At 41.9% G+C, this 27,024-nt stretch overlaps 1 protein-coding gene across 1 annotated transcript; it reads left to right on the top strand.

The window, feature by feature from the left end:
• pdk1 (pyruvate dehydrogenase kinase, isozyme 1) lies at window positions 1–26,826 on the top strand. The gene is made up of 11 exons (XM_034186469.1): window positions 1–404; window positions 3,923–4,064; window positions 4,156–4,227; window positions 8,822–9,006; window positions 9,832–9,927; window positions 10,022–10,099; window positions 10,202–10,278; window positions 12,146–12,244; window positions 23,079–23,186; window positions 25,321–25,434; window positions 26,677–26,826. Exons 1-11 carry the CDS (start codon window positions 296–298, stop codon window positions 26,815–26,817), a joined length of 1,221 nt encoding a protein of 406 aa, XP_034042360.1. The 5' UTR covers window positions 1–295; the 3' UTR covers window positions 26,818–26,826.
• Window positions 26,827–27,024: the final 198 nt, after the last annotated feature.

Here is a 27,024-nt window from a genome sequence, read left to right as displayed (position 1 = left end):
CATCTCTTGGTTTTGGTGTTAGTCTTTGCTTACAGGTTAGACGCAACTTAGCATCTTGATATTTCGCAGTCATGAAGTAGCGACAAATGTCGTTTTTGTTCACAGTCTATGGTTATAGTCATGTCACGACTTTACTCGGTAACATAGTATTAATTTGTGCGCTTGCGATTGTGGTTAGCTAACATGCTAATGTCAACAGGCTAAGCTAACAGTGAGGTTCTTGTTTTGTTAGCACCTGTGAGTAAACAATTGTTAAAAAAAAATCTGAACCACAGTCAACCAGCACAAAACCACAATGCGGATCTTAAGGTTTCTGAGGAGCAGCGTGTCCATAGGAAAAGACATCGATTATTACTCCAAATTCTCACCTTCCCCGCTGTCAATGAAGCAATTTCTGGATTTTGGTAAGGCATTATACACACAGGCGTTACACTTTATTGTGCTATCCTTGTATTTTGTACATCATTTTGTAAGTAAATCGGTAACAAAAATGCTTTTCAACATCGATACAAAAATTGTGTCAAAAGAGTTAGAAAGTAGACAAGCGTAAGATCGTAGATGAAATTTGAGATGGTCTGTTCTGCGCATTTTGTTAATCAGAACTATTCCGGAATGGAACCTGGGCCATATCAAAACTTGGATGGTTTTACTTCAGATAAAGAGTTAGCAGATGATTTAAACGGTTTTTATCTTCGATTTGAAAATCAGAATTTTATTGCACGGACAGGTGTTTTTAAAGATACTTTGACAATGTCTCCAGCGTTTTCTATTGATGTGGATGATGTGGCAAATCTTTTTAAGAAAACTAAGGCTAAGAGCCCTGGACCTGATAACATCTGTGGTAAAGTATTAAAAATGTGTGCGGATCAGCTGAGCAGCATTTTCCATTATATTTTTTCACGGTCTCTTGAGCTGCACAAAGTACCTAAGCTTTGGAAACATTCAGTTATTGTTCCAATAGCAAAGAGTGGCTCACCCAAAGTATTTAATGATTTCAGGCCCATAGCTTTGACTTCTTTAGTAATGAAGACTTTTGAGAAGATTATCAGATCAGAAATTTTGTTGCATGTTGAACAACAGCTTGACCCACTGCAGTTTGCATACCGAGCTGGCAGAGGTGTCGAGGATGCAGTGGTAACATTACTACACTTTTTGTTTAGGCATTTGGAGGGGCAGAAGACACATGCCAGACTCTTATTTATAGACTTTTCCTCAGCATTCAATACCATCCAACCCTTTTTGCTTGCTGATAGGCTCCTCCATCATTTTAAACTTGATCCTCACCTGATTAGTTGGATAAATGACTTTTTAACTCATAGGTCACAGTGTGTGAGAGTCAGTGGTGTTCTTTCTCGTGTGCTCCCCTCTTCTACTGACTCTCCTCAGGGTTGCTGCTTGTCACCCCTGCTCTTTATTTTGTAAACTAATGAGTGCCGCAGCAGTGTCAGTAATAGACACATCTTAAAGTTTGCTGATGATACAGTTATTGTCAGTCTTCTTCAGGGAGATGAGCAGGACCACGGGCCTGCTGTTGATGACTTTGTCTCTTGGTGTGAGGAGTCTTTTCTAGTATTGAATGTGTCAAAAACTAAAGATATGATTATTGATTTTAGGAAGTCTACCTGTTTTCCATCACCAACTGTTCTTAAAAATGTTGATGTTGAGATGGTGGAGAGCTATAAATATCTGGGTGTGGTCCTTGATAATAAACTTTGCTTTGAACCTCATGTTGATGTTATCTCCAAAAAGGTTCAGCAAAGATTGTTCTTTTTGAGGAAGATGAGAACCTTCCAGGTTTCTTCTGAGATGATGACTCTTTTTTATAGAAGTTTTATTGAATCAGTTTTGACTTTTTGTATTGTTGCTTGGTTTGGAAATTTGAATTGTCTAAGTAAGAGTCATCTTGGCAGTCTTGTCAAAACTGCTGGAAAAATCTCAGGCAGTCAGCAGGCCGGGGTAATGTCCATCTATAACAGGCAGGTCCTGAGAAAGGCTAATGCTGTTCTGGATTGTTCTAATCATCCACTGAAAAAAGAGTTTGAGCTCTTGCCCTCAGGCCGTCGTTTAGGGCTCCTATGAGGAGGACTAAAAGATTTCAGGTCTCGTTTATTCCTAGTGCAATTTTATTACTCAATGGCAATTAGCCTTTGATGATTTTATTTTGCACTACTATTGCTTATTTGCACATCCACATATTGCATTTTTGCAATACTTTTTGTTTTTGGCATGGACTCTGGATTGAATATTTGACATTGTATGGGTATTGTTTTTATTATTATTATTATTATTATTATTATTATTATTAAGTTTTACTTTTATTACTAAGTTTAGTGATAAAGGTTACTTAGTTAGTTATTATTATTAAGTTTATTCCTTTGTTTCCTTCCTTGTTTGATTTTAGACTTTTAATTTGGTCTTATTTTCACTGTTGATATTGTTATCTTTGTGTACCTTGTCCTTTGTGTGCTCCTGCTGCAACATTAATTTCCCTTTACGGGACAATAAAGAAATTCTGATTCTGATTCTGATTCTGATTCTGAACTGTACCCTTTTGCGCAAATGGTCCAGATGCCGAAGTATCAGTATAACTGGTTGGAAATTAATGCAGAGGACAATTTTTGTTTTACAATAAATGCATTCTTTTTTAAGTACCTTAACTCAGACCATTATTCTAATCCTAACTCTAAACCATTTAATACAGAAAGGCGATTGCCTTCAAAGCTGGCAGCACTTCCAGAAATGGCGGTCATAGTTGGGAGTCGTTTCTCTCTGGTTTGCCAACTGCAGAATGTAGACAGCTCAATAAGTACTACTTTGAGACTAATTCACAAGTGCATTTGTAATGTTACAATTATAGAAATACTATTTTGAGAATAATTCATGAATGTATTTGGAATGTTACGAGTATAAATGTTATAAAATATTGATCATTTATAAGAATAACAAAGTCGATATTCTTCCCTGACCAGAAGAGGACTTACTTTGGCTATTTGGCTGGTGTCAGGGTCTCACCACTCCCCTAGTCTGAGCGATTCTCTGCAATACTATGTGCTTGCGTGAACCCGGTGTCTCAGTCTGATTGGTCCCCCTGCCTTCACTGCACATGCATCATGTCTGAGCGTTAGCAGCGATTAACAGATTATCATCTCGTTTCTGCTTAAAACTGACTTTAGAATGATTTAAGAGGTTTTACTTTGTCATCAGATGGTTAATAATAACAACATTATTCCCTTTGATCGGTAGAGAGTCAGACTCAGAGAGTCAGTCTCAGACTCGCTGGGGAGGGGGTAGGGTTAGAAATAGCAAAATTAAAAGAACCACATCACAAAAATCTTAAAAACCCAGTGATCCCCTAAGTGGGTCATGTGATGATGTCATTGTGGTTGACCAATCACAATGTGTTCTGGACACATCACAGCGTGTTCCAGACAAATAGCCAAGGTAAATCCTCTTCCGGTCATAGAAGAATAGCCACTGCCTAAGAATAAAGTTAGTCTATGGAAGTTAATTTGCACTGTTTCAGTGACTGAGTTATATTTTAAAGGAATGTAAGTCGATAATGTGAAGGGGGATTAAAAATACAGTAATGATTTTAGGAGGAAAAATTCATGAGAAGGGCATTTACATAATATATTTTTATGTAGAAACTTGATAGCAGTGAGCAATTGTACTGTACAGTTACTTGTATCATCTGTAAATAAGTATTAGAATTCTGTCAGAGAGGGCTTGTTATGTTGTTTGGAAAGCTTTGTGATAACAGAAGCCGGTAGTTCCATTCATTCTCCATACCCGCTTCTTTCAATTAAGGATTGGTCGTTACAGTTTGATGACTAATTTTAATTCCCACCATATCACTACACTCATTTCTGAAAGTATTCTCAAATGAGGATTTTTCTTTTTTTTTTTTTTTTTTACCCAACAGGTTCAGAAAATGCCTGTGAGAAAACATCATTTACCTTCCTCAGACAGGAGCTTCCTGTGAGGCTGGCAAACATAATGAAAGAGATCAATTTGCTGCCAGATAATTTGCTGAGAACTCCATCAGTAGTGTTGGTCCAGAGCTGGTAGGTGGCTTTTCTTCTGGTTTTCATCTCTCATATTATCATCCCTTTTCACCGGCTGCATAACTGAGTTTCTTTGGTTTCCCACACACAGGTATATGCAAAGCCTCCAGGACATTCTCGAGTTCAAAGACAAAAATGCCAATGATGAGAAAGTGACATACGAGTAAGCTGATCAAATTTTTGCCCATTATGGTGGTGGTGATGATGATGTCTGGTTGTCAAACTTCTTGTATATATGCACAAACAAGCAGCTGATTAGTTGGTCTTCAGAAAAAAATATCAAGTTAAAATGCACAATTTGATGACACTGTCTCAATTATTACATTGTGTTTTTGTTTGTCTCCCCAGCTGGTGGAAATAACTGCACATGGGGAGTCAGTGCACAGTGTTCACACGGACTGATCAGTTTACTGCTCTGATATATATTCAGTCATCTTTACACTTATATTTAGTCCCCCTTTTGACAGTTTTCTGTTTAAATCAATATATATGGCTTAGTAACGTAATACAGAAAAATAAGCGCCACCACGGCAAACCAGTGTTTGTTTGTTCATTTTTTATTTATTTTTTTTATTGGAGCAAGACAGAGGGCGCAGTGTGTTGTCAGTTTGAACCAGACAGCGAGGAATCTGATGAGGAGATGATCCCTCATTTGTTCTAAATGAGGAACCAGAGCAGGTGGAGCCACTGACGTGTGCACAGATCTCCACAGTGGGTCGGATCATGCGCTTCTGTTTGCAGCTGAGTTCTGTCCCAGCGCCGAGTCCTGGAACGCAGAGAAGGCAGACACTGCTCCAGCAGTGGCTCCAGGCACATTACGTTTAAAGCGTGAAGATCACCGTTAGCTTTGGTTTGGTTTTGTTCATCTTTCGTCCCTTTTGCGCTCTTGATTCGCAGGTTGTTCGATGATGGGAAAAGTCAAAAGCTCATTTGTTGACCTTTTCTCAACGATTTGTGATTGATTTGAGTTTACTCTCCAGCACGACACATCACGACACAGGTCGTGATGTGTCGTGCTGGAGGGTAAACTCGTCTTTAATGGGTGCAGACAGGATGTCAGAGGGACGCCGGTGCATGCTATTGCGCACAGAGAATTTTGAAATGTTCAAACAAATCTTTCACACACAAATATCGTGCTATGTGGCACGAGCTAATCTTCAACATGACGTGCAGCTCATCAAGTGGAGTAAAGAAGAAATGAACAGAACGAGTGGTGACGTCAGCGGATCGCATCAGATCACAGCTCGTCTGAAGGATTGTAACAAGAAGTTAAATCTGTTATAAACATATTTTAACAGCTGCACACAAGAATCAAAAAACATGCAACTGTTTTATCAAGCCATGACAATGTAAACATGAGAAATACCTTTTTAGATGGCTCAAAATGCTTTCTGCAGCTTGTTAGGCGCACACGTGTGAACAGCTCCGGCTGCAGCCTCCTCTGTGATTCAGGAAGTGATTAGAGCGGTTTTCAATGGCCGATTTGCAGAAAAAAATGATGAATCCGCCATGAAATAATTATTTTATATACGCAGTGTCCAGCGCAGAGCACGTGTCAGCTGGTAGAACAAAGAGTGGCATCCAGGTGTGATCACAGCGGGTGGGATCGGCACGACACAGATCGTGCTGCTGCGCAAATCAAAAACATGCTTGTGTCAGGGCACCTTTAGTTTTTATTAAACATTAAACATAAAAAAAATCCCATGAATCTCGTTGGAGATGGCCCCTTGAAATTGCAAAAGGCCCATTGTGTTCAGCACCGAGGGGCCAATGGCCCATTAACATTTTTTGCTGGCTGAATAGACCATTGTTACATAAGCCCCTTTCACACCGGGGCTGCTTCCAGTTGCGTCGTGCGTCGTCATGACAACGCCACATGGAAGCAACTCGGTGCAGAGGCGATGCAGCTCAACGCCACAATAGCGCGAGGGATGCAAAGGACGAAGCAAATCGCACGCCAAAAATGAAACATTAATTTTTTTGTGTGTCCTGTGCTTGACGCAGAAATTAAGTGGTTTCAGCGCAAGTCAGAGGACGGTACTCACCGTGACTGGAAGCCACACCCTCACAAGACAACGTTACCCAACACCAATTTATGATTCCTGCTATGTTCCATTGTTCCTGAAGTATAAATCACGCAGGATGGTTTTTATACTGTGTACACAATGCAGTCAAACTACACGCTCAAAAGAGAGCACAGAAAAAAATGCTGATTGCAGCTGCTGCTGCTGCAGCTCCTCACTCTTCTCTTACAAAAGTGTTTAAATAAAATCCATAAAAGTCCTGCTCACAGACTAATTGCCATTGACGGGACATGTCCACATCCAGTGAAAAGTCTCCAGTCCACTCACGGACGATTCGTTCACGGACGCATATGTGAACAATTAAAAGAAGATAAAAAAAACTGTCTGGCTGCAGGCAGTTAGTTCCTTGTTCTTCCCTCAAACTCTCTCATCCCTGTGTTTAAAAAAAAACAAAACAAAAGGACATACGTCCTGCTCGCAGACTGATTGCCAGAGACAGGACATGTCCACATCAAATATAACTCAAGACATCTCCACATTTTAATCTCTGCTCCCCTCCACAGCATGTCTTTTTCCTGGTTCTCTCCCTCAGCCCCAACCAGTCCCAGCAGAAGACTGCCCCTCCCTGAGCCTGGTTCTGCTGGAGGTTTCTTCCTGTTAAAAGGGAGTTTTTCCTTCCCACTGTCGCCAAGTGCTTGCTCACAGGGGGTCGTTTTGACCGTTGGGGTTTTTACGTAATTATTGTATGGCCTTGCCTTACAATATAAAGCGCCTTGGGGCAGCTGTTTGTTGTGATTTGGCGCTATATAAATAAAATTGATTGATTGATTGATTGATTTACTCACGGATGGTTCGTTTGCGCGCACGCGTGTGCATCTCGCGGTCAAAGGAGGAAAAATAAACTATAACTGAACTCAGAGCGCAGACCTGCAGCTCAGAACAAGAACAAATATAAAGGAGAAGAGAAATCAGAGTACACAGTCTGGCTGCAGCCAAACTGTGCACTCTGATTTCTCTGCAAAGAACCTGCAGGCTGCGTCCTCACCTCCTCTCTCCCCTCTGCAGCGCGCACCTGATGCAGAAATTCCTGTGTCGTCATGACACCACAGGAAGCAACTCGAAGCAGGTCCGGTGTGAAAGTGGCTATACTCAACATGCATGCTCAGTGGTGCATAAATGTCGCCACTCCTTGGACGAACATGTGTCAAGTGCATGTTCGTCCGAGTAGTGCCTCTCCGGATCGCAGGCTAAGGAGGACCTGATGCCAGCCAGATACAAGAACGATGGCCCCATAGTATGGATACTTTGGTTTATGATAAATTCAGGAGGTGTCTGCTGAAAAAGCTGCTGAGACCTCGACAAAGTCTGATAGGTGAGGTCAAGTTCAGCTGCTTTCTAAACACCTGAAAAATATTGAGTTGGTATTTTTGTTTCATGATGACTAGAGCAGTATGCTTGAATGTTTGACAAATTAATGGAATGTTACATTTTTATAGCGCTCTGCAATCTGCCGGAGAACGCTCCGTGATGGAAAACTTGTCCGGCTTTCCCCTCAAACACAGCTACAGAATCATTTGTGAGAAGCACATTGGAATCAAGACATTAAATGTAGTTTTCACACAAGTTATTTTTTATTGTTGTAATATTGAATAATGTTCACGAACAAAGCTGTGAAAAAAAATGTGCGTACAGGATTACAGCTGCTAGCGCCAATGTTATCTACTAAACACTGTCTTATTGTTCCAATTTTCACATCTGGGACACGTTTAAGGGATTTTGCCCACCTTTCTTTCTGCAAGAGACATTTGCCGCAGTGTTATCCATAGATTTAACCACGTCCATGTAGTTACGTGGCACATGTATGTTTGCATTAAAACTCTTTGCTCCCCACAATGTTCCACATGAGCAACTTGTGGAGTACTCGGGGTGCATGTGCCAAGCAATGTAGCAACGGTCTATTCCTGCACCATTTGTACAATTGAGCATTTGAGTGTTGGATTTTTTTTTTTTTTTTTTTTGCTAGCTGGGTAGAATATGTAACTACTAATGGTGCATTGTTCATCAAGCAAATATTTAATGGATATTTTATTTTCCTATTTTTACACTTTTTGTACAGTTTTACTGTTAATGCATAAACAGTGTTCAATAGACAAGTAATTGATTGTAAACATAATAGGGATGTCCTGTGCCAATCAAGACAATTTTGATTGATCTGTATGGGACAAATTAAACCTGTGAAGTTACTAAATAAGTGTACATTCCCTTCTTGCTTTGTTTCATATACTGTACGCAACCAATCAGTGCTGCTGCTGCTCTCCTTTGCTTAACATATGGAACTGTTGTATTTTATTGTTACAGATCATCAAAAGTGCACATCCAGTGTCGCTCAGTTTCATAAATTCTGTGCAGACTGTGATAACAGCCAGCACCTGTTATCACTCAGCCAGTGCTGCTGCGGGGCAAGTTTTAAAAATGTATTTTGCTCTGCTTCAGTTCAAGTACGCACCGTGTATGTACTTTCCACATAAATACATTTTCCTTGTTGTCACGTCGGTTTTTGTCCTGTTAACACAGACTGTACAGGAGCATAGTCCAAGGGGTCGGATTTCAATCATAATACTAAAATTTGTATTTTTTTGTGCTGGTGTCTAAGTAGTTCAGGTGATCCCCTGTTCCTGCACATTATATTCTGTCCATTGCAGTATTTCATTGTTATTTTGTTGTTGTTTTTAGCTTCACAGATGGAATAATAAAAATCCTAAATCGACACAATAACGTCATCCCAACCATAGCTCAGGGAGTTTTGGAGTACAAGGAGACCTATGGAATGGACCCAGTTGTCAGCCAAAATGTTCAGTATTTTCTGGATCGATTCTTTATGAGCAGGATATCTATCAGAATGCTGCTCAACCAGCACAGTGAGTAGATTCTCTTCTACATAATGAAAAAATCATCTCTCGTTGTTAGCTGGGAAAGACTGCAAGCCAGGATCCTTTTTGGGGGCTTTGTTTCTGGGGTGGTATCTCTCAAGTTTACTTAGGTTTGTTTTCCAGTACCTATGTCCCTGGTCAATTTAGTGGGTGGGGGGGAGCTGTGTGTCTGCATCCAGCACGGTCCCCAAGGGTGGTGGATGGCTGCTGAAGTTGGTAGGTGAGCTGAGATGGTACCACTCTTGGTCCCACTGCACTGCAAGGGATTATTTAGCAAAATGTTGCAGTTCTAATCTGGATTGAGAATAAAAGATCGCACCAGGTATAAAATGTTGCACTGACAGAGAATTAATAAAACAATGCTGCTCTGAACCAGAAAATATAAAACACTGCACCCAGAGGAATTTCCTGGTATTAGCAGAGTGGTATTTGGAATGAACTTGGTCCATTTTATCTAGACCTACCAGAAAGATACTTGAAAGATTTTATATCATGCAGAGTTTAACAGCACAAATATCAAGTGTTTCATGAAAGTGTTTGACTGTGACTGTAGGAATTTTAAAACTGGTAGTTCTGATAACTGGGTTGCAGTTTTAGTTTTATTCCTCTAAGCTGTGTGAGAATGGTAATGTGATTAATTTCATTTGAACACCATTGTGCAAAATCTCTTTACAGGTAATATAGATATTCCAAGTTTATGAGACGGATGCAAAAATCATAGTGGTTCATGTTTTCTGGAAAATAAATAGTCTTGATGTGTTTTATTTTAAATATTTAGTGCAGAGTCACATCGTTATGTGTGTTTTACTGCAGTTTTGCTGTTTGGTGGGAAGGTGAAGGTGAATCCAGCACATCCAAAACAGATCGGCAGCATTGATCCACACTGTCGCGTCAGTGACGTCATCAGGGGTAAAGGACTGGTTTTATGAGGAGCATGGTTCTCATAACTGCTTCGTCATTTAAGCCTTAATTTCTTTTTCATAAATTAACCTCTTCCTTGTAGATGCTTATGAAAATGCAAGAAACCTTTGTGACCGGTATTACATGAACTCTCCTGAGCTGTTACTCGAGGAATTCAATGGTAGTGTTTTTTTTTTGTTGTTGTTGTTGTTGTTTTTCATGTGTGTCAGGAAAAATAAATTGCACACTGATGACAACACTGAAGTCCTGCTTGTTTCAACAGCGAAAGAGAAGGATAAACCCATCACTATGGTCTATGTTCCATCCCATTTGTATCACATGGTGTTTGAACTTTTTAAGGTGAGACTTGCTAAAATTTTAATTTCATTACTTCTAGTGTTCAGCTGAAATAATTGAAATATTTGTCTTATTTTCAGGTAAAAACATTTTAAGATGCTTTACATTATCAAAACATGAGGTTTAAAAACAAACGAGATTAAAAGTGTAAACAAAAAGATGTATGCACTTACAAAAAAACACAATAAAATTAAAAAAAAAATTAAAACCACATGCTAATTATATGTAACAACAGAAGAAAAGTGTGCTTTAAGGTTGGTTTTTAATTTTTCAACACTAGCGCTTTTGGCAAATTCTATTGTACCTGCATTAATGGTAAATGTCCACCAGGTGGTGATATTGCGCCATTTCAAGAACCTTGAGTACAAGCTGCTGTGGGACATGAAGATGACTACCAATCTGTTGCCTATACTAGCAGATAATTTGACTTTCTTACATCGGGTCAGGTCTGGGAGCATGCACGGATGCCGCATACCCCACACTGCAGAACTGCCATGAATCCTGGATGGCAAACAGACCTGGATGCCCAGGCAGACCAGTTGTCTGCCTGGGCAGAGGTAACCATCTGTTTGTTGCAGCCAGGTGAAATGTGGGCATCCCTTTGGTCTTTTTCAGTTGTTGCAGTCCTGAAAACTAAGGCTTATGCATCCTGGATCATTCTTAGAAAAATGCGCCACATGGTGAAAATGTCACAGCAGATGGTCCCTCGTGATGCAGAATTTACTCATTAGGTCCTCCCCTTAAGTTCTGGTCATCTGTGAAATGGGAAAATAACCTGCTGAGGCGATCATTTGCAAGGAAAATGTGCAACGTCTTGACTCTTCCTGGCACAATGTTGTCCAACCCTGTTCTGGCGTGTGTAAGAATTTGCTTCACAACCAGTTTTTCAAGAACTTTTTGGGAGTCAGAGTGGTAAATGAGAAAGGATACTATGAGAAAGAGTACTATGTTTCTTAAGGTTTTGTTAGAGTAGTTTTATAGAGCTAGCAGGAACAATCAGCAGTCATGAGCAATAACATTATTCAGCATAAAGAGCCTGACTGAGATTGTTTACAAGTCTGGTTGGCAACAGTTCAAGAAAACATTAGCAGCCGTCCCAGTTTTTAATAGATTCTGTAAATGAATAATGAAGCACAGACAGAAAAGAAAAGGCTTGAAGTCAGAAACTCTATTTGTTAATTACTTGTATTAAGGATTTCCTTCTACACCTACAGAAGTCTGGGGTATTTTATTTCTGATATCTCTTATGTAGAGCAGGTAGATGAGTGGAGAAGGAGCTGGCCAGCCAGTATGTAGAGCTGGTTTTAATTTCCACTCATGCTACCTGTCTGTGTCGCTGGACAAGAAACTTTCCCTACATTGTCTTAGTCCATTTAGCTGTAAATGGGTCCCAGCCTTGTTTGGGGGAAGTAACCTATGTGAGACTGGCATCCTGCCCAGGGGGATTCGTAGACTCTCATCTGATTGATGCTATGTAATCCAGAGATAAGTGGCAGGACCAACTGGCCTGACGTCCTCTCTAGGACTTCCTTTATATTATATATAAAAAAAATAATTATATATAAAATTATCAGACTAACAGGTTACAGACTGGTGTAAATTTTGCCACAGTATTAAACAAGAATGTAGGATTGTGCTTATTAGTCATTAATTTTAAACAGTAAGCTGTTAGAGCATATTTATACTTGGCCAAATGATGTTCTGTAAACCCTGGCATGTGCTTTCAGTACATTTATCATTAACATTTAGCTGCTGGCACATGTAATAGCTTTTTAGCACACCAGTGATTTTTTTTTTTTTTTCCCCGCCCCTCTTCCCCCTTATGTTGAAGGTTTGTAAAAGTGCTTTAATTTTGCTTTCGTTGATGTAGAATGCCATGCGTGCCACTATGGAGCTGTATGGTGGTGCCATGGAGTATCCTCCTATCCACACACGGCTCGCCCTGGGAAATGAAGATCTGACAGTTAAGGTAAAGCCAGTTTGCTGCTTCCTAATTCATCTTCCTTTCCACATAACCAGTTGAAATGTATAAAATATTATGGCAAAATATAACACAATGAATATCCTGTGAAACGTCTTTGTCTTTCGGCTGTTCCCGTTAGGGGTCGCCACAGCAGATCATTCGTTTCCATCTCACCCTGTCCTCTGTATCTTCCTCTGTCACACCAACCACCCGCATGTGTGATAGATTAATTTTATTAAGAAACCGATAATTGATATTGATAATTTCATAAGGCAGCAAAACAGTCATTAAAAGTAGTTTTAGAGTACACAATTAAAAGCAGTCAGTTAACACAGTAAAATTGGGAGTTAATCTATGGACAAATGCCTGAAATGTAAGACTCTTTCATCATTAATGATTTTAAAATTCATTTTGAGTCACATTAATACTATGAGAGCTGTTAAAATATTAAGTGCTAGGAAAGAACTAACAATGGGTTAAGACAAGGTTAAAATGGCCATAAATATACATGTCAGGTTATTTTATCTGGGATCCACTTGTTGAGCCTTCAGAGTAATTGATGGTGATTGATTAGTTATTCCTGCAGGGACTAGGAGGGGGAGCTCACGGTCACTATGCTTCATTCTCAATGAAGCTGCCAGAGAGGAAACATCGTGTCTGAGCGTCTTTATTGATATTCCCCCTCTTCAGGGTGTAACATTTTGGAGGCACCGCTGGGATTGAGTGTGACGAGGGCCAGCTGTCTCAGATAGACGTCCCTGGTTATCATTCAGTCCCCCATATCTTCAGCCAGGGTGGATGACAGCGTGTGGTGTTCCATCTGTGGAGAGAGACTTCCATGCAATCTGAGGCTAACCGCTGGTGCCAGGAGAGCTGTGTTGTCCATTCTGCCAGGAGACGGATCTACATCACCCTAACATTGTCCACAGGCCAGCGACTAGGATGGATTTTTCGGAGCTTGAGAATTTGAAACTAGAAGTCGGCAGTGCGTTGTACACACTAACAAAAGATGCCTTGGTTGAAGTCTGTGACTTTTTAACTATTGCTGGCACAAAATTTGAGAAGGTATCAGGCAAGAATCGCTCTTCTCTTATCTCATATATCACCAGTCATCTGGAGAGGGCAGAGTTACATGAACTGGAGGACCAAGGCATGTCTGAATTACTTGGCCTAAAAGACAAAGTTATTGAATTGCAACACTCCCCTCAAAATACTGCACCAGAACAGGCAGCCAAAGATGCAAAACAAACGGAAGTGATGCAAGAACACGTAGTTCAACTATCAGAAGAAGAGTTGTTGAAAAAAGAAATCGAGAGATTACAACAAGCACTGGCACTCTCACAACAAGAGAAACTAAACCCAAGCAGTGAAGCCAAAAGGTCGGTGGATGATGTGGTTAACGTTGTTGAAGTGAAACACACGCAACAGTTCTCCCAACCCCATTTGTCAGTACAGTGGAGCAAAGAGTTCAAAATATCAGGACAAATTGGTGAAACAGGACAAAAAGACAAACTTACTTTCTCAAGCCTAGCACACCAGATTGAACAAGGCATCAGCAAGGGATTTCCCGAAATTGAGATAGTGGACGCAGTGATTAGAGCCATAGCACCGGGCCTGCAACTACGCAGTTATCTTGAGGGCAAAGCCAATCTTACCCTACCAAGTTTAAGAAGAATTCTGAGGTCTCACTATCAAGAAAAGAATGCAACAGAACTGTACAAACAACTAACATCAGAGGTCCAAAGCAGCAAGGAAACTCCTCAAACATTCCTGATCCGTGCTCTAGACTTGAGACAAAAAATCTTGTTTGCTTCAAAGGAAGCAGAATCTGGCCTTAGGTATGATCCTGTCCTTGTGCAAAGTATGTTTCTTCATACCGTGCTAACAGGTCTGCAAAATGATAGTATTAGAAGTGACCTCCAACCTTACCTGCAGCAAATTACATCAAGTGATGAGCTTCTCCTCGAAAAAAATAACCGTGCCTGTGCAAACGAAGCAGAGAGACAAAACAAAAAGAAATTACTAACCCAACAGCGACCAGCCACTGTGCACTCAGTCCAGCCGAACGAATCACATGCAGAAACAAAAGGGAAAAGTCACAATACTGAACCCACCAACAGAATCCAAACTGATGTACTAAATGAACTGAAAGAATTACGTTCTGATATGACAGTACTGAAAAACCTGGGCGCTGAAGTCGCACAAATCAGAGAGTCGATTCGCCGGCCCAGTTCAACACAGACCCAGTATTTGGCCTCCCCCACAGCACAATATCAACAGCGGTTTGCCCCACAACCCCATTATTCTGCCACAAATCGTGCACGCCTGAGAAAGTGCAGTGGCTGCCATCAAAGTGGACATGAATACTGCACCCATTGCTTCAGATGTGGTAGCAATGAACATTACCTCGCAGGCTGTAAGGTGAGAGACAACAGAAAAGACGGGGATGGTTCTTTAAACGAAAGAGGGTTGCCCCCGCGGGACAGGGAGTAACCACCAAAAATAGATTGTCCCACAAGTATTGCTCCTACTGTGGTGTCTCTGAAAAACATCAAAGATTTCGACAATGTGCATCATGTAAAAGAGACATCTACTGTTCCAAAAACTGTCAAATTGAGCATTGGCCAAGACACAAAAAACAGTGCAACCAAAAATCTCATGCACAAGTAAACCACCACTCTCACTCACGTTCCCGGTCTACTCACACCAAGGAAGAGGACAGACAATCTCAACTTGTTGCACTGGTAGGGAAACGGTGCATTGTTGAGTGCTACATACAAGGTCGCAGGACACAAGCTCTGTGGGATACGGGTTCCCAAGTCTGTATTATGGATGAAAAGTGGAAAAAGAGTCATTTACCAAATGAAAAGTTAAGAAGTGTCTCTGAGCTACTTGATGCACCTGATGATTTGAAAATCATTGCTGCTAATGGACAAAAAATGCCTTACAAAGGTTTCATTGAGGTCACCTTTGGGTTGGCTGCAGAGGGAGCTGACCCCAAAGAACTTGCTGTGCCCATGCTCGTGATGAAAGGCAAAAGCCTTTCACAGCCAATACTAGGCTATAATGTCATCGAGGAAGTAGTGAAAACTAACACGAAAGAACAACTGGATGCTGCAAGAAACGAGCAGTTGCATGGGGTGCTTGAAGCAGCCTTTCCTAGCCTTGACAAGGAAAATGTCGTAACCCTTATTGACCTGGTGGCAACTGAACAGTCTTACGGCTATGTCGTGAAAACCACAAAAGAGAAAGTAACAGTTCCAAAACATAGTTCTGTTCGGCTTGACTGTAAGGTGCAGACACAGCCACCTAAGAAAGACACTACACTCCTATTTGAGCCCGACATAAATCCCCAGTGGTCTGAGGGCCTTGAGTTCTGTGAAACTTTGATAAAGCTCAGAAGTGGTGTTTCACCTTATGTAGTTCTTGATGTGCAAAACCCCACTGATCATGATATTGAGCTGTCAGGGAAGACTATTGTGGGTGCCCTTTATCAGATTCAGGCTGTGTATCCAGCTACTGTTTTGGAGAAACCTGATAATTGCCCCCCAGTATCAGTGAGTCAAGTTAATGCAGACAGTGACCAAGTTGCTGATACTCCATGGGATCCACCAATTGATTTGAGCCACCTGAATGAACCTGAGAGAGTAGTGGTGCGGGACATGCTTCGCGATGAATGCTCCTCCTTTTCAAAATCAGACAATGACATCGGATGTATACAGAAACTGAAGTTGAGCATATCGCTGAAAGATATGGATCCTGTAGCACGCACCTACCTATCTGTGCCAAAACCACTATATAGGGAGATGAAAGATTATCTTCACAATCTTATTGCACAGGGATGGGTGAGGAAATCGAACTCTTCTTATGCATCACCGGTGGTTTGTGTAAGGAAGAAGGACGGGAGCCTTCGACTTTGCATAGATTACCGAGAACTAAACAGAAAGACCCACCCTGACAGACAACCGATCCCTCGAGTGCAGGACATCCTTGACAGCCTTGGTGGCAATTCATGGTTCTCATTACTAGACCAAGGAAAGGCCTACCATCAAGGTTTCATGGATGAGAACAGCCAGCCTTTGACTGCATTTGTGACACCATGGGGCCTCTACGAATGGATAAGAATCCCATTTGGGCTGATGAACGCACCTGCTGCCTTCCAGAGGTGCATGGAGGAGTGCTTAGAGGACGTGAGAGACAACATCTGTGTGCCCTACCTGGATGATACACTTGTGTATAGTCAATCTTTTGATGAGCATGTCAACCATGTCCGCAAAGTGCTTCAGTTGTTGAGGAAGCATGGGATAAAGCTAAAACCTAGCAAATGCGAACTATTCAAGCGAGAAGTCCGCTACCTGGGAAGAGTTGTTTCTGCTGAAGGTAGCAAGATTGACCCTGCTGACACCATTGCAGTGAGAGCTTTGAAAGACAAAAAACCAAGCAATGTAGGAGAGCTACGTGCTATCATGGGCTTGTTAAGTTACTACAGGCAGTACATACAAGATTTCTCCCGTATTGCAGGGCCACTTTATGACTTGTTGAAAGGCACAGAAACAGACACCAATGTGACAGAAAACACAACAAACACAAGACACGTCACAAGAAAGACAAAAGGAGTGCCATCACATAAACCAATCACTTGGACTGAGGTACATCAAAACGTCTTGGAGCGGCTAATAGAATGTCTAGTCGAGCCACCAGTCCTTGGATTCCCAGACTTCTCACAGCCCTTTGTACTCCACGCAGATGCCTCAAACCAAGGCCTTGGGGCAGTTCTATACCAACGACAGAATGACAAACTCCGTGTGATAGCTTATGGTTCCCGAACACTGACTGCTGCTGAACGGAATTACCATCTTCATTCAGGGAAGTTGGAGTTCCTTGCCTTAAAATGGGCAGTCACAGAAAAATTCCGGGATTACCTGTACTATGCACCTACATTCACTGTTTTCAGTGATAATAATCCTCTCACTTATGTCATGTCAAGTGCCAAGCTCAACGCAACTGGATGCAGATGGGTGGCGGAGCTTTCAGACTTTCACTTTACCATTCGGTATCGTCCAGGTAAAGAAAATGTGGATGCCGATAGCCTGTCACGGATGCCTGTAAATATTGAGGAGGTGATGGGACAGTGTACCGAGGAACTGGCATCAGATTGCGTTGCAGCGATGGCCCAAGTTATCAACGTTCAAGACTCCAGCTTACCATTTGTCTATTCAGTGCCTACTCCCTTCCATTGTACAGCTGCGAGCAAGGAGGTGCACAAGCCATTCTCAGCAACCGAGGTCCAACAAGCACAGCTCAATGACAAGAACATTGGTCTGGTGATGCAGTACAAACTGAGAGACACTAAGCCAGCAGTGCATGAACTTAATGCCTTCAGTATGCCAAGTAAGTGTCTGTTGCGGGAATGGGAGAGGCTTCACATTGATGAAGATGGCATTCTTCGCAGGAAGACAGCAACCAAAACACAACTTGTATTACCTGAGGTGTTTCAGTCCACCGTGTTGAGAGAGTTGCCTGACGAGATGGGCCATCAAGGCATCGATCGAACAACATCACTAGTCAGAGACAGATTCTTCTGGCCATACATGCAGAAAGAAATTGAAAACTATGTCGCAAGGTCATGTACCTGCCTGAAACAAAAGGCACCGAGCAAAGAAACAAGGGCACCTCTGACCAGTATTGTAACCACACAGCCATTTGAATTGGTATCGATAGATTTCCTGCACCTGGATAAATGTAAGGGTGGATACGAGTATATACTGGTAATCGTTGATCACTTCACTCGTTTTGCACAGGCTTATGCCACCACCTCTAAGTCTGCGAGAACAGTTGCAGATCGAATATTCAATGATTATGCCCTAAAGTTTGGACTGCCAGCACGGATACATCACGATCAAGGTGGCGAATTTGAGAACCAGCTTTTCGCCCAGCTGAAAAGGAACTGTGGTGTACTTGGATCAAGAACGACGCCCTACCACCCGCAGGGAAATGGGCAAGTCGAGCGATTCAACAGAACATTGCTACAGATGTTGAAGACACTTACTGACAAGCAGAAGACAAACTGGAAAGAATCCTTGAACAAGTTGATCTATGCATACAACTGCACACGATGTGAGGTAACAGGTTTCTCTCCTTTTTACCTCTTATTTGGACCGTCCCCAAGGCTACCTATTGATCTCCTGTTTGGTCTCACCTCTGAGACAGGAAAACTTGACCACCGGAAGTACATGGAAAAATGGAGAAATGAAATGCAGGAGGCATATGAAATTGTTCAAGCGAATGCAAAGAAGTCAACAGAGAGAGGTAAAAGGCATCATGATGGGAAAGCAAAGAGCTCATTGCTGTATCCCGGTGATCGTGTCCTTGTTCGCAATCTGACACCCAGGGAAGGTGTTGGTAAACTTCGTAACCACTGGGAAGACACTATCCACATTGTGACCCGCCAGGTTAGAGAGGACATCCCTGTCTATGATGTTAGACCTGAGGTAGGACGAGGACGGTCAAGAATCTTGCATCGCAACCTGTTGCTACCATGTGATCACTTGCCATTGGAAATCCAGCCAAAAGGAATGCCTAATCACAAGAAACATATGACAGAGACAACTAAGGACTCCACAACTCAGGAGGAGGATGAGGATGAATGTGACTACTATTACAACCCAGTTGTTCAGTCTGAAGTGCCCATGGTCGACGAGCCCCTTGAGTATATGAACAGTGACCACGAGTCAGTATCAAGTACTGACGAGCCGGTGCTTGAGGAAAGCTCTGTGACAGACACGGACAAATTTGAGACACAACAGAAGAATGGGCCACAGCAGGACAATGATAATCAGAGTGAAGTCATTCAACCGGATGAACCTGTGACGGATGAGGACCCTGTAGCCCTGCTCCCATACCCACCCGAACACCACATACAACAAGGTTATGACCTACCAAAAAGAGAAAGGCGAGCCCCCAAGATCTTCACCTACGACCAGCTTGGAACCCCTGCATGTTATAGTGCTGCACATGCAAATGACATGCTTTATCAGATCCAGCCCATACCATACAGAGAAGTGCAGCCAGTGACAATGTGGATGAGCCCATTTCCAGTTTACCAACCCTTACTCACGCTGGGATACTGAGTATAACACTACAGACAAACACTGCTACTCACAGCAATCTGTAAGTAAATTTTGTCAGCTTGCATAAAGGTATTATTACCAGAACTAGCTATTATGTTGTCATTGCCTCCATAGTAGTCAAGGCAACTAAACTATACCTAGTAAAGAGCTGTTGGTTCATAATGTTTGTGATGTCGGGACATCAACTTCTGCGGGGGAGTGTGTGATAGATTAATTTTATTAAGAAACCGATAACTGATATTGATAATTTCATAAGGCAGCAAAACAGTCATTAAAAGTAGTTTTAGAGTACACAATTAAAAGCAGTCAGTTAACACAGTAAAAAATTCATTTTGAGTCACATTAATACTATGAGAGCTGTTAAAATATTAAGTGCTAGGAAAGAACTAACAATGGGTTAAAACAAGGTTAAAATGGCCATAAATATACATGTCAGGTTATTTTATCTGGGATCCACTTGTTGAGCCTTCAGAGTAATTGATGGTGATTGATTAGTTATTCCTGCAGGGACTAGGAGGGGGAGCTCACGGTCACGATGCTTCATTCTCAATGAAGCTGCCAGAGAGGAAACATCATGTCTGAGCGTCTTTATTGATATTCCCCCTCTTCAGGGTGTAACACATGTCCTCCCTCAGCACATCCATAAACCTCCTCTTTGGCCTCCCTCTTCTCCTCCTGCCTGGTGGCTCCATCTTCAGCATCCTTCTCTCTATATACCCTGGGTCCCTCCTCTGCACATGTCCACACTATCTCAATCTCGCCTCTCTGACTTTGTCTCCAAACTGTCCCACCTGAGCTGTCCCTCTGATATGTTCATTCCTAATCTTGTCCATTCTTGTCACTCCCAAAGAGAATCTCAGCATCTTCAGCTCTGCCACCTCCAGCTCTGCCTCCTGTCTTTTTGTTAGTGCCACCGTCTCTAAACCGTACAACATAGCTGGTCTCACTACTGTTTTGTAAACTTTCCCCTTCACTCTTGCTGATATTCTTCGGTCACAAATCACTCCTGCCACCTTTCTCCACCCACTCCACCCTGCCTGTACTCTCTTCTTCACCTCTCTACCACACTCTCCATTATTTTGAACAGTTGACCCCAAATATTTAAACTCATCTACTTTCACCACTTCTACTCCTTGTAACTGCACTATTCCACTGGGCTCCCTCTCATTTACACACATGTACTCAGTTTTGCTTCTACTGACTTTCATTCCCCTTCTCTCCAAAGCATATCTTCACCTCTCCAGACTAGACTCAACTTGCTCTCTACTCTCACTACAGATCACAATGTCATCTGCAAACATCATAGTCCATGGGGACTCCTGTCTGATCTAATCCGTCAACCTGTCCATCACCACTGCAAACAAGAAAGGACTCAGAGCTGATCCTTGATGTAATCTCACCTCCACCTTAAATGAGTCTGTCATTCCTACTGCACATCTCACCGCTGTCACACTATTCATGTACATGTCCTGCACTACCCTAACATACTTCTCTGCCACTCCAGACTTCCTCATACAATACCACAACTCTTCTCTTGGCACCCTATCATAAGCTTTTTCTAAGTCCACAAACACACAATGTAACTCTTTCTGTCTTTCTCTGTACTTTTCCAACAGTATTCTCAGAGCAGACACTGCATCTGTAGTGCTCTTTCTCGACATGAAACCATATTGCTGCTCACAGATCTTCACCTGTTTTCTAAGCCTAGCTTCTACTCCTCTTTCCCATAACTTTATGCTGTGGCTGATCAACTTTATGCCTCTGTGGTTACTGCAGCTCTGCACATTGAAAATAGGAACCAGCACACTTCGTCTCCACTCCTCAGGCATCCTCTCACTTTCCAAGATTTTATTAAACAACCTGGTTAGAAACTCTACTGCCATCTCTCCTAGACATTTCCATGCCTCCACTGGAATGTCATCTGGACCAACTGCCTTTCCACTCTTCATCCTCTGCATAGCAGCCCTCACGTCTTCCTTACTAATCTCTTGTACTTCCTGATTTACTCTCACCACATCATCCAGCCTTTTCTCTCGCTCATTTTCTTTATTCATCACCTCTTCAAAATATTCCCTCCACCTTCTCAGCACACACTCCTCACTTGTCAGCACATTACCATGTGCATCTTTTACCACCCTAACCTGCTGCACATCCTTTCCAGCTCTGTCCTTTAGTCTGGCCAATCGGTACAAGTCCTTTTCCCCTTCCTTACTATTTAACTTCTTGTACAGCTCGCAATATGCCTTTTCCTTCGCTTATGCCACTTCTCTTTTCGCCTTACGCCGCATCTCCTTGTACTCCTGTGTACTTTCTTCATCTCTCCGACTATCCCAAAACCTTTTCGCCAACCTCCTTATGCTTCCCTGGACCTCTCCATTCCACCACCAAGTCTCCTTGTCTTCCTTCTACTGTCCAGATGTCATACCCAGTACTGTCTGAGCGGTCTCCCTCACCACATCTGCAGTACTTTTCCAGTTGTCCAAAATTGCTTCCCCTCCAACCAGTGCTTGTCTCACCTGCTCGCTAAATTTCACACAACAGTCTTCCTCCTTCAGCTTCCACCATCTGATCCTTTGTTGAGTTCTCACTCTCTTCTTCTTCTTTACCTCTAAAGTCATCCTACAAACAGCCACCCTATGCTGTCTAACTACACTCTCTCCTGCCACCACCTTACAGTCTGTGATTTCTTTTAGCTTGCATCTCCTATAAAGAATGTAGTCCACCTGTGTGCACCTTTCTCCACTCTTATATGTTACCCTGTGCTCCTCCCTTTTCTTAAAGTAGGTATTCACCACAGCCATTTCCATCCTTTTTGCAAAATCAACTACCATCTGTCCTTCCCCATTCCTATCCTTGATACCATATCTACTCATTACTTCCTCATCACCTTTGTTCCCTTCACCAATGTGCCCATTGAAGTCTGCTCCTATCACCACTCTTTCATGCTTGGGTACACTCTCCACCACCTCATCTAATACACTCCAGAAATCTTCTTTCTCCATCTCACAACCTACCTGTGGGGCATATGCACTGATGATATTCATCATCACCCCTTCAGTTTCCAACTTCACACCCATCACCCTGTCAGACACTCGCTTAACCTCCAACACACTTTTAACATACTCTTCCTTTAAAATGACCCCAACACCATTTCTCTTCCTGTCCTCACCATGGTACAACAACTTGTACCCACCGCCGATGCTCCTGCTCTTACTTCCCTTCCACTTGGTCTCTTGCACACACAATATGTCTACCTTTCTCCTCTCCATCATATCAGCCAGCTCTCTCCCTTTACCAGTCATACTACCAACATTCAAAGTCCCCACTCTCATTTCCACCCTTCTAGTTTTCTTCTTCTCCTGCTGTTTGTGGAAACATTCTCCTCCTCTTCTTCGTCATCTTCGCCCAGCAGTATTCCCAATTTCCACCGGCACCCTGTTGGGCAACAGCACCGGTGGCGGACGTTGTTAACCCGGGCCGTGACCGATCCGGTATTGAAATTGGATTCTTAATCTGCATAGTTGGGTTGGCTTGTTTTACACCGGATGACCTTCCTGACGCAACCCTCCTCATTTATCTGGGCTTGGGACCGGCACTCAGAATGTACTGGCTGTACACCCCGTGTGGCTGAGTTAATGAATATCCTGTGAAACAAATGGTTAAAATGCTGTAATTTTTTTATTGGTGATTTTCATTTTACTTTTGCTCAGGTGAGTGACTGTGGAGGAGGCGTGCCACTGCGTAAGATTGACAGGCTGTTTACCTACACATACTCCACAGCACCTCGGCCCAGCCTCAATGCTCGTGCTGTACCTCTGGTGAGTGACAGTGTGGCTTTTCAGTTCATCTATAACTTTATGTTCAATGTATTTATACAGAACCAAATCAGAACAGAAGTTATATCAAAGTGCACTATACAGACAGTCAGGTGGAGAGTCTAGACCAGACTTTCTCAAAGAAATTGAGCGACCCCCAGATTGTTTCTTAGAAAAGGAGCACAACAAGAGAAAGCCCTGTAACTGGCCAGCGTTTGTTTTTTTAACCCTTGAAACACAGTAATCCTGTGTTCCGGGAACACAGAGCCCAGGACGGTACATAAAGCTTTCCGAGATCTTCCAGAGAAGAGAGCACTTGACTGCTCAGAATTGTTTATTTTAACAACAGAATCATAAAATATGGCCTCGCGTAACCAGAAAGTCAATGAGGTGAGGCTAAAATTGGGGTAATATGTTCAGATTTTCTTCTGGTTATTAGATCTCTACTAGCGGCATTGTTAACCAGCTGAAGACTTCTGATACTAATGTGTGGAAAGCCAGAAAATAAAAAAATTGCAATAATAAATTATAGTTGAAACAAAAAAAAAAAACATGAATCAGTGTCTCTGCATCAGCCATGAATGAATCAGACGTGATATTCTTCACGATATTCCCCAAGTGGGGAAAAAGCCTCTTTCTTGGTATAACAACAGTGTGAGATCAAAGATCAGCTGGAGTTTTCTAGTTTTGCCATTATGAAGAAGGACATGCATGCAAATATAATGTTAACTGGGAAATATACATGGAGGAATTCAATCATGTTGTTTTTAAAATGTCACTGTAAATAGTAAACAACAAAAAAAAAAGCCTTTCACTGGTTCCCAGTGCCTCAAGCTGTGTTCCCCAACTACATTAAATTCACAAGAGCAAAAGGTAATAATACAGTGTATCTAGAAAGTATTCACAGTGCTTCACTTTATGTTATAGCCTTATTCCAAAATGGGGGTAAATTAATTCCCCCCCCCCCCCCAAAAAAAAAAAATTCTATTCACAACACCCCATAATGACAACATGAAAAAAGGTTCTTTTGAAATTTTTGTAAATTTATGAAAAATCAAAAAACCTAAGAAATCCCATGCACATAAGTATTCACACCCTTTGCTCAATACTTTGTTGCTGCACCTTTAGTAGCAATTACAGCCTCAAGTCTTCTTGAGTATGATGCCACAACCTTGGTGCACCTATCTTTGGGCAGTTTTGTCCATTCCTCTTTGCAGCACCTCTCAAGCTCCATCAGGTTGGATGGGGAGCGTCATTTTCAGATCTCTCCAGAGATGTTCAGTTAGATTCAGGTCTGGGCTCTGGCTGGGCCACTCAAGGACATTCACAGTTGTCCTGAAGCCACTCCTTTGATATCTTGGCTGTGTGCTTAGAGTCATTGTCCTGTTGAAAGATGAACCGTTGCCCCAGTCTGAGGTCAGCAACAAAGTATTGAGCAAAGGCTGTGAATACCTCTGTACATGTGATGTGATTTCTTAGTTTTTGTTTGTTTAGATAAATTTGCAAAAATCTAAAAAAAAAAACAAAACAAAAAAAAAACTTTTTTCACATTGTCATTATGGAGTCTTGTGTTGAAGTTTGAAGGGGAAAATGAATTTCATTCATTTTGGAATGAGACTGTAACATAACAAAATGTGGAAAAAGTGAAGCGCTGTGAATACTTTCCAGATACACTGTAAATCCTTATTTCAGAAGCTTCACACACACACACTTTCCAAATTTCCATAGTTACTGCAAAATAAGCTGTGTTGAAACTCAGAGACTCCAGAGTGTTTTTGTGGCTTTAGCGCCTTCGTTTTGTGGTTGGATTCAGTTTCAAGTGCTTTCAGCAGAGCAGAATCGCGAGCCTACATCATTAATGAGTGAGAAACTAAAGTACTTCCACACATTGATGTTGAAGTCCAGTACATAAAATGTACTTCCATAAAGCAGCTGCTGCTCTTTGATTTGCAGTATTGTTCCGCTAATAACGAGTGGAATGTGGACTGTTCTCTGTACGACATAAAAAAACAGTTTCAAGAAGCAGAACGACTGCTGGAACAGCTGTAAACCCCTGCTAACTAGTCACCCCAGTAATGTGCCTTTTTGAGTGAGTTTATGTTGAGAGACTCTAACTCTACCAAACGTCTCTGCACAGGCAGGGTACGGCTACGGACTCCCCATCTCACGGCTGTACGCTCGCTACTTTCAAGGTGACCTGAAGTTGTACTCACTGGAGGGCTATGGAACTGATGCTGTGATCTACATCCGGGTAAACGAGTGTTCTTTTAAAGCTACAGTGTGTAGGATTTAGTGGCAGTTTATTAGCAATCATAAATAATTAATTACCTATAAGAATGAACCAAAGTTTTCAGAAGCTTAGAATTAGCAATATGGGAGTGGGTGGGGGCCCTTATGGAGGCCGCCATGTTGGTATAGCAGCCAAGAAGGGACATATGTACTCCAGCGTTTGTATTTTGCAGTGCAACTGCAAGATTAAAGAAAAAACAAAAGGAAGAGGAATAGGAGGTTGCTCCTCTACACCCTGTCTACCAGATGCTAATAAAATGTTTAACTGGCTGCGTTGTTGAGTCATCAAGGCCATTTGGACAAGCATTGGATTTGCGTTTTTCCCCGCTTGCCCTACGTCCTCCTGTAATACCTTGTAGTAAATGATGTGGAAAGCATATTTTAACAAGAGCAATCAGTGATTTCTGACATCCGCCAAGGAGTGACGAGAACTCATAATAAAAAAGATATGTGAATCGTGACTTCACTTGGATCCGGATTCCACAGCTCAGTGCAATAATTGCATACTGATCCAGAATGGTCCGACTGATCAAGATGTTGCAATCTGAAATTTAACTCACAAGCTGAAACAAAATATTGTCTTAATGATGTTGGTTTGTTATGATGTTGTAACTGTGAAATAGTTTTTTCATAATCCTTAAAAGTCTACAAAGTGAAATCATGATCCAGAATCTGGATCCAGATTACCTCCAAAATTTAATGGAGTTGTTCAAAGTCTAATACCAATGTGTGGTGAAAACGTGGCGAAAATCTATTAAGTGGTTTTGACGTAATCCTCAAAATCCAACAGAGTGAAGCGTACAAATTGAAATCCTGATCCAGAATCCAGATCCGGATCACCTCCAACATTTAATGGAGTCTTCCATGGCCTAATATCTATCTGTGGTGTGAATTTAGTCAAAATGTGTGTGGTAGTTTTGATGAAATCCTGCTAAGAGGCAGACAAATAAATACGTAATTATGCCTATCTCATTATGACAGTATCTCATAAATATGAGATACTTTATTAGTAATATGAGATATGAATCTCAGTCACCAAAGAAGCAAAAGTGTGAAGGGAAACACAATCATGGCCTAATGCAGTCTGCAGCCTCACTACTCAATAACACGAAATCCTACACATTGTATCTTAACACACCATGTGTGTCTTCAGACTGTAATAGGAGCATAATCTTCACCCGTCTTCAAGTGCATTTTCTGTCAGGCATTGTCCACAGAGTCCATCGAGAGGCTGCCTGTGTACAACAAGTCGGCATGGAAACACTACAAAACCATCCACGAGGCGGATGACTGGTGCGTCCCCAGCAAAGAGCCCAAAGACATGTCGACATTTCGTAGTTTCTAGGTTTGGTTGGGTGTGGTTGAATAATGTTGGCTGCTGCAGATTCAGTTGTGGTGAGGTTGTGATTGCTACTTTGAATGCAATGGTATCACCTTCAGAAGAGTTGATGGAACAAATGTGTAGTGCTGTGGAAGTTTTGTTGTGAGGAACCTAGAGATGTTGGTTCACCTTACAAATATTTCAACTGCCATTACATTGTAAAGACCTCTT

Source organism: Thalassophryne amazonica, chromosome 14 (assembly GCF_902500255.1).
Source record: "Thalassophryne amazonica chromosome 14, fThaAma1.1, whole genome shotgun sequence".
NCBI lineage: Eukaryota > Metazoa > Chordata > Actinopteri > Batrachoidiformes > Batrachoididae > Thalassophryne > Thalassophryne amazonica.
Note: the sequence above shows the minus strand (reverse complement) of the source record. Positions and strands in the feature narration are given on the sequence as shown.